This window comes from Liolophura sinensis, chromosome 8 (assembly GCF_032854445.1).
Source record: "Liolophura sinensis isolate JHLJ2023 chromosome 8, CUHK_Ljap_v2, whole genome shotgun sequence".
NCBI lineage: Eukaryota > Metazoa > Mollusca > Polyplacophora > Chitonida > Chitonidae > Liolophura > Liolophura sinensis.
The window spans coordinates 44,174,793-44,186,799 of NC_088302.1; the positions used below are offsets into that span (position 1 = coordinate 44,174,793).

General features: G+C 40.0%; 1 protein-coding gene across 4 annotated transcripts in view; it reads right to left on the minus strand.

Moving 5' to 3' along the window:
* The window catches only part of LOC135474034 (cytoplasmic dynein 2 heavy chain 1-like), a 69,021-nt gene that overhangs the window by 20,489 nt on the left and 36,525 nt on the right, over nt 1-12,007 (minus strand). For 2 of the 4 annotated variants that reach the window (XM_064754016.1, XM_064754015.1), the window contains 16 exons: nt 11,310-11,556; nt 10,320-10,471; nt 9,870-10,014; nt 9,030-9,297; nt 8,641-8,790; nt 7,820-8,052; nt 7,392-7,614; nt 6,717-6,859; nt 6,034-6,273; nt 5,337-5,474; nt 4,344-4,618; nt 3,866-3,989; nt 3,015-3,136; nt 2,304-2,517; nt 1,354-1,605; nt 98-118 (listed from right to left, as the gene is read on the minus strand). In XM_064754016.1, coding sequence (XP_064610086.1) covers nt 98-118; nt 1,354-1,605; nt 2,304-2,517; nt 3,015-3,136; nt 3,866-3,989; nt 4,344-4,618; nt 5,337-5,474; nt 6,034-6,273; nt 6,717-6,859; nt 7,392-7,614; nt 7,820-8,052; nt 8,641-8,790; nt 9,030-9,297; nt 9,870-10,014; nt 10,320-10,471; nt 11,310-11,556 — 2,947 coding nt within the window. The remainder of the gene's footprint in view (nt 1-97; nt 119-1,353; nt 1,606-2,303; nt 2,518-3,014; nt 3,137-3,865; nt 3,990-4,343; nt 4,619-5,336; nt 5,475-6,033; nt 6,274-6,716; nt 6,860-7,391; nt 7,615-7,819; nt 8,053-8,640; nt 8,791-9,029; nt 9,298-9,869; nt 10,015-10,319; nt 10,472-11,309; nt 11,557-12,007) is intronic. The other 2 variants (XM_064754018.1, XM_064754017.1) reach the window with 1 other exon arrangement.

The window sequence follows — 12,007 nt, forward strand, 5'->3', positions numbered from 1 at the left end:
GTTGGCAGAAAGCTGTTAGTGCATGTGGGGGTTAGGAGGGGAGGGGGGGGGGGGATTTATGATAGTGACTACCAATGATATGAACAAACTGGCTTACCCCAACTGGTAGATCATTTATCTAATGAATCCATCAAAAGGCAAAAACATACAAGACAATGGTGAGATGGACAAAACCCTTGAGAAATGGGAATGGATCTTCCTCAATTATCAATATACATGTAGGACTATTTCTTTTAAAAAGTGGAGAAAACATAAAAATTACATGAACTTCAGATGAAAGAGTGTGAAACGTAAGTTGTAAATGTGGTCTTCAATACTGTTTTGAACACTTGAAAATATCTTTTGTATGGTGGGTATCTGGGACCACCTTTTGGTAAATATTGTAACAAGATAGCAAATAAAGGTGTTCAACCTGGATTTTGATCACATTTACATTTTCAATAAAAATTATTATAATTCAGATTAAATCCATGTGTATATAAACAAAAAAGTTACATTTATTAGACAAGCATCACATCCTTATTTTCAACATTATTATTCAAAGACAATGTATACCTAAATTGTGGTCTGAAATACCCACCATAGACAAATATTTTCAAATACCCTTTTCTCCTAATTTAAAAAAACATTAAAGGCCATATTTGCAAATCAGATTTCATGAATATTCAAGTGATTTTGTTATCATTTTTATGTTTTCTTTAAATGTCACCCTTATTGTAGACACATTATGATATACATAAATATATACATATGCAGCAATAACATACATTACTAGCCATTCAAAAGGCAGAGATAAGCTGTCTGTGATAATATTGATGCCGGAAGTGGAACGAAGTGCATGATAAGAAATGGGAGTGCATACTTTTTAGTATGTGAAGGTACTAAAATTCACTGGCATAAAGATTTATTTTTGTTCGTGGATATGACTTAAAAACACTTAAATAAAATTTTAGCAATTATTGTACTTTACCTAAATTTCATCATGTCAAAAATACTCTTATTATTTCATTCTGAGAGATCTATTGATCTTCGAAATGCATTTTGTGGAGTATTTTGTTTCTTGGAAGGTAAGATGATATATCCTACTGTGCAAACATGATCTTTGGCACCGAAATAATATTTTATTACCCTTATTACTCTCTAAACTTGCACTTTTTGCGTGCCAACTTAAGGGAAAAATACAGTATATTCACATAAAGTTTCTTTTTGACCTACTAATGGTTGTGATAGGTAGCATTATAATAAAAGCCTTGGTGTGTACACTAGATTATTACTTCATGCAATTGTACATTAAGCAGCTTTCATGCACAGCCAACGTTATATGCTTAGTATGCGATAACACAGAGGCCTCACCTGTAGGATAACGAGGGCGTTCTCCATGGACAGGTCATCAGACGGCAGCCCCTCAGCCTTCCACGTGAGCTGCTCACTCTCTGTACTGAGGAAGCGTCTCACATCAAACCCGGACAGTCCCACTGTCTCCTGCCAGCCGGTTAGACTGCGACGACGCACGTCCTCTGGGGCAGAGGGCAAGTAGGAGATGAAGGCAGCAGCCAGGAGCGCACGCTTAGGTAACTCCTGTAACACCGTGTTCAGCTCCCCGACCTGCACAGAGGATAACAAATATACATGTGTGACTATACGGAGGGCAAGTAGGAGATAAAGGCAGCAGCCAGGAGCGCACGCTTAGCTCACTCTTGTAACACTGTGTTCAGCTCCCTGACCTACACAGAGGACAGCAAATATACACGTCTGACAATACAGAATGAAAGTGGAAAAGTAAATCTGGTCATGTTCAAGGTATCAGTATAGCAGAGTTTCCCTTCATCCTCAGCACATCTTCAACAACAGTTTTTATTCAAGTGCTCCTTCAAATGACATATTTTATGGTATGCCATATACAAGGTGAAATAAAAAACGCAAACTGTTCAGTTTCAAAATTTTGTACTCACAAAAACTATCCTCAATGATACATCAAAATTCATATTATTATACGTTATTCAGTAGTACAACATGTTTTTATTCACGTTTTCAAATTTTTCCCCTTCATATTTCATCAGATGAAAGATAGAAATATGTATCAGAAGTACCATTACTTGATTGAGGTGTAAAGCTGTACTTAAGATTATTTCACTCACACAACAGCAAATGAAATAGCAGGAGCTGGACCTTCAATAGCAAACAACCTTATAGGTTAGGAAACAAAAGCTTTAGCCAAATGACCTGGCAATGGCATTATAAGTTAAACATTGTTAGAACATGTAGAAATAAACTACATGTAAAGAGTTAATCCCTTTGCTGACCTGACTACTCCAGCGCTCATATTCCCCATCTAGTTTGGAGACAAGTGTCTCTGCTGCCTGGATCGTCTCATTCTCTTTGTCTAGTTTGATCTTAAGCTCGGCAGCCTCTTTGGTCAGCTTCTCAAAGCGGTTTCTAAGCTGCGCCACCTTTTCGTCCACCTCATTCAGGGCATGGCTTAGCTTCTCCATGCGAGACTCTGCCTTCTGCAGATTCCTGACCAATCAGACAACAGAGTGTAGTCAGTGGGGTGAACTGATACATGTATGTCCCCAACTAATGGTAAGCCAATAGATACATACGACTACAAAATAGAGATCTTAAGAGTATGTTATAGTTGTGTAAAAGTTTAATGCTAACCCATCACCAGCATAAACATTTTAGAATGTTAATGTTTTTGTAATTTTCTTATCTGGTTGATTTTCAACATCACGGTCAAAGAATTTTTTACTTGTATGACAGCGGCTAAGTTTATGGGTAGAGGAAACTGGTATGCCCAGAATAAACCAAGCTAAGGTCCTGTGTCCTCAGTACATGATTACCTTTAAAGCCTGGAGACCAGGTGAAACTGTTGTAAGCAGTATGTTTCACACAAATATTAAAACCAGGGGCATCATCAGTTTAAGTTAACTTAGAGCGTGTATTTTGGTGAGGTGTAGCGTGAATACTTACGTGTGTATTCTGACAGTTTTGGTGATAATAACATCTCTCACCTGAGTAAGCCAGCCTGTTCCTTCTCCAGGGGCTCTATCTTCTCCAAGACATAGGAGAACTTGACATTTGCTGTTACCCAGGCTGCAAGAGGCGCAGCCGCTGCCGATGCTCGTTTTGCGTTCTGTAATAATAACGTGAATCTCACGAGGACCTGAACACAACATCTACATCTTAGGCTGAGGCATATTCATTTATTCCCATAAAACGAGAATTTCTGGTTACCGTAGTACAAATCACTTAATAAACAAGCTTTTGACAAGAGTACGCTGGCTGATATATATAAGTATCTCTGTACAAATGTCTGGAATTTTGCTCAGCCATCAAATAGTCTTTCAGGAGGGAAGGACAAATACGTCCACATGAAAGTTTCAAGTTACTTACTAGTAGGGTGGGGGGCTCCATGGCTGAGGCGGTTAGTGTGCTGGCACAGCACAATGACCCAGGAGCCTCTCAACAACGTGGCAGCTGTGAGTAAAGCTCATGTTGGCTTCCTCGTCGGTTGTACGTGGGAAGGTCTGCGAGCAGCCTGCGCATGGTCATGGATTTCCCCCGGGGCTCTGCCCTGCTTTCTCCCACCATAATTCTGGCTGCCGTCGTTTAAGTGAAATATTCTTGAGCACAGCGTAAAACACCATTCGAATAAATAAATACCAGATGGCTGGATACAAATCTTAGGTACTAATAGGATTCCTCTTGATGTTAAAACGACACAATTAAGGGCCTACAGATTTTAATACCCATACCAGTTTTCTGAGCAGAACACAATGTATATTGTTAACTGCCCATACATGTAGATCTAACCTTGAGGTATGATGTTCAAACACCTAGCCTGATAAACTGTGAATAGTACCTGGGGTTCAAATGAGCCTTTCGTTTTTTTCAGAAGATCTTCAACACTTTTACGAATCTCTGGGGTTATCCTGCGAGCATCAAATGTCTGAATTTCGTCTTTCACTCCCCGTTTGGCTAAAAAGCTACAAGAAAAAACAATTGTCCGGTTCATTCTGACTCAAGGTTTGAGTTATAGGAATAGAAAACAAAAAAACACTACATGATTTGGTGACCAAATACTGTTTTCAGGAACACAGAGTAGATAAATATGTACACCAAAAAAATACACCAGTTACAAAGACATTGAGAAAAAAAAAATAAGAACATTCTGCTTCAAATCACAAATTCTACAGCATTATTACAGTTTCAAAAGTTATGTGTTAAAATTCAGGATGATCAGAAGCAATCCTTTACCATGTAACACTTAGGCAGGCTGTTGTTCTCCATCATACCATCAGAATAACAGACACCCTTGTGGTCAATGCTATCTCTATTACCTCTTCATGCTGACCCAGGAGGTGTCAAATATGCCCATGAGTCTGAGGACACCCTCCAGGATGTCCCTGATGACATCAGGGGGTGCACGCAGGGCTCTGATCTCTGACAGTGACTCAGACTTGATGCTGCCCACTGCAGCCTTGGCCTCCTTCACAAGGGGTTCCACCTCAGCCAGCTCCGAGTCTATGGCCCTCTTCCTCTTTTCCAGTTTGACATTCTCCTCAGCAGCCTGTCCCTTGAGAACCTCCATCTCCTGCTTCTGCTCACTGGCATTCTGGGGGACAAGGTCACAGACCAAGGTCATCAGGCAAATTGTATCAAGTTAAGCGTAAATTACAATATGACAGAACCACATTTTGGACAACTTACAAGTAGAATCTGGAAAAACCTCATTTTAAAAAGGCAAATCAAAATCCAGAAGAACAACATCTTTGATAAAACCTTAAAAATTAGAATTTAAAAAGAACCATATTTTGGGAAGGTTTTGCCGATTAGAATCTGAAAGAACCACATTTTGGCAGAACTCTGCAAATTAGATTTATTTATTTATATATTTGATTGGTGTTTTACGCCGTACTCAAGAATATTTCACTTATACAACGGCGGCCAGCATAATGGTGGGTGGGAACCTGGCAGAGCCCGGGGGAAACCCACGACCATCCGCAGGTTGCTGGCAGACCTTCCCAGGTACGGCAGGAGAGGAAGCCAGTGCAAATTAGAATCTGGAAAAACCACATTTTGGTAAGGCTTTGCAAATTAAAATACAGAAGAACCACATTCTGATTAGCTCATGCAATTCTCTCGGGGAAATTCTACATCAGTGAGATTTGGAGATTAAATTTGAGAGAGGAGATAATGCGTTAACATTAATGACTTTGCTTGTTATAAAAGGAAATGGTACCACTAGCTTCTCCACATGGCCACATTTGACTCAATCCTTCAGACTTGTATTAAGGAATACACCTGTTTCATGTAGTTTGAGGTCAACTCACCTGCATGCTGACGGTGATCTCTCTCAGAGCTCCATCAGCCTCAGCCTGTTTCTCCGCCAGTAGCACACTCTCTTCTCCTGCCTTTCGCTTCAGGTCATCCACCAGCTCCTTGGCCTCATTCAGTTTAGCAACACCGGCCTACAAGCAACCACACGACACGTTAAGGTAATGTAAGTTATAGTGACAACCTCAATTATGGGTTCATCTCAGTTATACCCTAGTTTTGTCTGCATGTAACCTCATCATAAGGAGAAATTACAATGGGAATGTGGTGAATATCTACATTTGGTGACATAATGTCATGACCATTTTGCCACAAAATTATTCTACAACTGTGGAGGTTTGTAACTAACTAAATATACATGTAGAACCATATTAAAGAAAGAAGAATTACTCAGTTTAAGGCATTAATAAACACACAATAAAAACTTGAGAAAGTGCGACGAAAATAAAGCTTTCTCAAGAGAAGCCTCCAATGGGCTATATCCACAACAAGGTCACAGCAAAAACACACCTGTTGTAAAGCTGCATGGTTTGTGTATTACATGTAAAGTGTTTTATGAACAAACCTGTAAAGTGTCATATATTACAGGGAAGAAAAAAAGAGTGCTGGAAAGAGTTTCCCATCAATTTAACCTTCTTCCAACACATTATACGGGAAATTTATTCACAAAACCAATGGAATCTAAGGGCGTACCTGTAAGTGTTGTTGTCGTAGCTCCACGCCAGCTTTCTTCTTGTTGTACACACAAAGGTACGTCGTTAGGAAGGTCATGTATCGCCTGGGTGTGGCCACGAGAGAATCGCATGACTCGTGCACTTGCAGGAAATTTTTCAGAAGCTCGTCCCCTCCAGACAGATGGCGCTTTCGCTGTTTTTTCTCACCAATAGAATCTCCCTCTATCTTAGGTGGGCGGGTCAACAGCAGGTATGGAACCTGTGCAGAGTATGTGATGACAGTGAAATGGCTGACACAACTGATTACTCAAACCTACTGAATAAATTATTCCTGATCAATCCATTGAACAATACAGGTTCTGCATTAAGAAAAAAATATTTAATGAAAAACAAAGCTGAGAAGCAAAAGTGCTTGATGATACCCAACAGACTCACCACTTGAGAAATTCCAAAAATTCCACGAAGAATTTTTTCACATCTACCATGTAAATTAAATGGATTTTGGACTGTATATTTCAATGAACACACCAACAGTCTCCCTCAAAAAGGAGAGATTGTTTTGTGCAAGATAGGAAGGGGGGAAATGTTTTCTCACCTTAAACAAATCTGTCAAAACTCTCAGGTGTGCAAAAACACAATGCCTACAGGCAATTAATCAGAGAGCAATACTTTCGCTAAGAAGAACTGGCTTCTCTCCCTTACCTTGACCATGCTATCCCTACTCCAGCCCTCCATCCACTGCACGGCACATTGTTTGAAGAAGGCTGGATTACTCTCACAGTTTAGTGTGAACTTGGCATGTGTACAATCCATGATGAGGGCAACATGGAGGTTTGTCTGGACCCCTGTTAACACACACACACAAATGTACCAGAATGTTTATGTCTATGGGTAAATCATAGGTCAGAAAATGGGAATATTTCTCCATATTTAGTCAAGCGATTAACATATAAAGGTACATAACTTCATTCCAATTATGAACATTTTCTGAACGCATACGAAAGTAAGTGAAGAGCATAACTCCTTCCGGAATGATCAGGGTACAGTGTGACAATAAACAACTTGGAGAATGTAGTTATCTGCAATACAACATGATACGGCTGTCTTAAACATTTCTTTACATATTGCAGTTAATTCAAAATGAATTACATTCCCTTCAGTATAGTTTAACACAATCACTTACACTGTATTTCAAAAGATGTGATATGTGCTACAAATTTTACAGTTCAAGCTTTCAAATTAGATCTCAGTTGAAAGACTACAAACTGGCTTTTCTTTCCAAACTCACTTCTGATTATAAAGAATTAAAACTGTAATTAATAATTACTAAGACCATCAACATCCAAACTCTGGACGTGGTGCCAGAGAATGCCTTACTAGAAGCAAAGTAGTTGATGAGCGTCCCTCTGAAGCCAGCCTCTGATGCCATGTCCCTGAGGGGTGTCAGAAGGGGTTCCAGCTCCTCTGGGGTGTAGAGGCCTGCAACTTCTCCTGCAGACAGCAGGCTGTTGATCAGCTCCAGGAATTGGGGCTCCGCAAACTGATGGTCCTCTAACAATAGGACCACCTGCTCTCCCTCAATACCACTCTCCTGCATTACCTGGATAAAGAATGAGGAGATTTCACAGATCTTATCTCCTCTGGTGATGTACTTCAGCATTACACAAATACATGTATATATTCTATAAGCATTTAGGCTCTTACTTTATCTCTTTGAAAGTCTACATATTCTTTTTATCAGGTTTCTTATCAAATTTTCAACAATTGCACTTTGTATGGACATGCTTAATGGAAATGCTACATACCAGTTTCAAATCATTCTTGAACTGTTTAAGGCCATAGCCACGAGAGGTTTTGGGGGATGCAAGTTTCATCTGGTGCATGTGTGCGACCAGAGTGACTGCTGTCCGACGACCTACACCACTGCGTCCAGCCAGCAGAAGTGACCCTCCTGGCATGGTCAGTACACGGTCAACACGTGCTATGTGCTCCAAAACCTCCTTAAACACCAGGATGTCCAGATCACGATTCTCGCGGCCTAGAAAACAACAGTGATAGGATGAAAACCGGCTTCTTTACCATATGATTTGCATAATTTGTTTGACATTTAACATCACAATGTCAAATATTTCACTTAATACAGCAAGGTAGTCATTTTTATGGGTGAAGGCAAACAAACTGTCTTAAGTAAACCACTGGCCTTTGACAACTAACTGATGGGTTTTCTCACATAGAACGTACACATTCCTGCTGCACAAAGGTCTCAAAGAGGTTTGCTATATTTGTGGATGACGAGTCATCTCCAATAAAATTTATGTAAAGTTAAGGCAATCTTAACAACCTTACATGTGGAAGCAATGTAGGCGAATAACTGCCTCCAAGACCCAGAGAACAGAGAGAAAGGTATTGAGTCTCACGGACTCCCTGTCCACATAAACGATTAAACCACTTTGGCCACCTGGGTGGAACAGTTGAAAGACAAGAATTCTATAAACTACTTTCACACAACCTGCCTTCTGAAATACAACCATAAAATACTGAACAAAACAACTTCTAATCACCAAGACGTATATGCTGAAATGAATCAACTGCCAATACATGTATAGACAGGGTGTCAGAGACTTACTGTACATCCTGAGGCCTTTCTCTATGACCGCCTGCAGATCATCTGTGGTCAGTTTACCCAGGGGTTTGCCGTTAGGAGGTAAGGGTGCCCCTGCAGCCACAGCTGGTGCTCCTGACTCGGAGCGAGCACCCCATGTCACATAGAATGTGTCTGCAACAGCAACAACAAACCCCAAACATTCAAATATAAGATACATGTACATCTAAGTTTTTTTTCTTCCAGATTTTTAAAACAGCAGTTTTTGGACAGGACTGCAATTTAGAGCTGTACATAGTCATCAACAATGGTATAACAACAATTCAGACAGGGAAGTTTTTAATTTCTGCCCAACTACATTTACACGTTCTGTGGTTTTCAGTTGAGTGAAGCTGACGTCGTCCTTCACATACCTTCCAAATCCTCCAGATTAGAGGACCAGTCTGCCCTGAGGACAGACATGAGGATGTTATCAAACTTGTGGAGTCCATCTTGTCCCACCATTCTGTCCCTGAAAAGACGGCGTGCCTCGTATGCCCAGATCTCCATCACATGGTCACTGGTGTGCTCACTGGCGCCACCTGTGAGGTCATAGCGGAGGAATCCCAGCACCCAGCGGGTCAGGTCACGGGGTGTGAACAGATAATGACTGTAATCATCCACTGTAAAGCGTCCTCGTACCTGAAGTCCAAAATGTCACAACTGGTACATGGGACTGATACATTGTGGTGTTATCAATAACAATTGTTCATATTATGTTTGGATATAAAGTATTATACACGCCTTGTAAATGTGAACTGGGGCATAATAAATGCAATGAATTATCAGGGTACAATGATACATTGCTTAACAAATTGAGAAGCAAGTCATTTATAAATTTATTTAATTATATTTAATATTAATATTTGCCAACAAAATCTGGGCTGGTTTATAAAGACTTTTGATACATAAACATTTTCCACATCAATCAAAGAAGAGTCAAATCTTAAACCATTTATTTACTCTTTGAAGAAACTTTAACATTCAGTGGTACTTCTCAATGAAATCATGAAAGGCCTATTTGAAGTTAGCCACAATGCCACTTGGATAAAAGGTTACTTGACTTGTAGCTCAGTAGGCTTGAACATGTTGTTAGAAAAGTTGCTAAAAGAATAAAACCATAAAATACATGCGAATGCTGGTAATGCCAGTCTGACCATTCAAACATAGTTTTTCACCCCATGGTGTGTGTTTTGTATCAGTTTTGTATGTACCTGTTCATAAAGCTGCACCATGGAGCCAGCCAGGGCATGGACTTTGGAGGGGTTCCCCCAAACTGGATGCCGCCCAAGCTGCTTGCCGAGAACTGGGGTCAGGTAAGCTGCATATATGGCCTGGAGCTGTTCTCGGTCAGGATACCTAAACCATGTCAAGGTGATGACGGTCAAAAGTCATATTAAACACTATTTAGGTGTAAGCTATAACCACATAGAATTGATTCAGACAGTATTTAGATTTTATAAAATGAAATTTTTCAGACATGAGAAAGAGATGAAATTACTTTAGAAGTAATTATTTAGCATATTTATAAATTAACTACCAAACTTTCCACCTGCACTGGCTTTTATCTACCAGGTTGTGGTAATGCTACAGAGACGACAAAAAGCAAATGACCATTTTCTGAAATCTACTGTTTGCATGATCCCCTGACACCTTTAACTTACCCTATAGAGCAGATTCTGACCACAGAGGTGAAGCGTGTGGTGAGCTTATGTCTGCCCAGAGTGTTGCCTCCGTTCATGCTAGCCACAACCTGTACTCCTTCCAAACCAACCCACTCCAAGTTAGAATCATAGAAACCATTGTATGTCAACACCTGCAAAGAAAACAGAACAATTACAAAGTGTTTCTAAAAAAGCAGTTCTTGGATATCAAAGTTTCACACACTCTACATATCAACATGAGCACCATTTAAATAAAATCACACTGTACAGTGTATTTTAAACCACTACAATTACCTCAACGTATATCTTACCTATATATGTTTACATTCAACCATCTTGTTCAAGTCCAAAACTTAAAGATACATAAGTCCTATTTTGGTAATTTATTTATTGTTTATATATGGAATATGATATTTAACACTCTTAAAGCATTGATAAAATCCAATACTTTAAGATTTATCCAATAATAAACCTGAAAACCTCTATCAAAATTCAACTACTAAGATTTTGAGGACCCACTGAAATTCTGTTTAATTTAAATTTTCCACTGTTACATTAATTAGGAAGCTAATCATGATGTGATGCTTGGAGAGGAAGGATGGGCTGAATGAATGATTATGGTTTTACCCCACCTCGGCAGTACATCAGCCATATTGTGATGAGCGTTGAGAGAATGAATGAATGAATGAATGCTTGGGATTTTAAGTCGTACTCAACAATTTTTCTGTCAAATGATGACGGAGTCATTAAGTGTGTGTACGTAGACTCTTCCTTCTTGTGGCAGGGAAAGTCCATGTCATCAAAGTGCTGTCGCCACTGGAGGACCATGCCAAAGACACCAGACAGGATACCCCACCCAGTCACATTATACTTACACTGGGCCAACCAGTCATGTTTCCTGGCTCTAACTTCTCAGTGCTGAGGGCCAAACCAGGCAGCAACAAGTACCATTTTTATAGTGTTTGGTATGAGAGAGGAAGTGAGCCTTACTTGCTGCAGGAAGGCAATCAGCTGACAGGTGCCCCACTTGTCAGGTTTGGGCAGGTTTATGTCCTTCAGGTAGAGGATAAGTCTCTCGCAGTCCTTGGGGCGGTACACCCGGCCTGTGTTGGTGCTGATCACCATGCATGTCTGCGAGAGCTTCTGCAGCACGTGGGTGGGGTTAGTCTGGGCTGAGCAGTGCACTACAGCCACCTGGGTGGAGCGCAACTGCTCAAAGCAGTGTCTCAGTAGCAGTCTACAATCACATACATGCCATGCGCATATTGTCTTTATACAGAAAAATGAATACATATACAGCAAGACAGGCCATCACAAAGCTTGAGGCTGTGTGTCAGCTAAATGTATAACATTTATACCAGAATAGTTCCACGGACAACTTTATTAAACATCAGGCAAAAACAAAGTCTTCATTATAATTCCATATTCCTGCTCTTATTTTGCTGAAATCCTGAAATATTAGGTAAAAAAAAAGTTTTCTTTTTTCTCATTTAAACTACTGGTGTATCATTTAAAACAGGGGATGACATAAAAAAATTACCTGGGGCCCATTTTACAAAAATTTTACAACAGTGCATCGAGTGAATTTACCGCAGTGATATTTCTCTGGGTTATAAGTTGTCATGCCCTAGTAGAATTACTGCCAAGAGACCTTCTTCTAACTGCCTTGTGAGGCTTGACTACAGCTT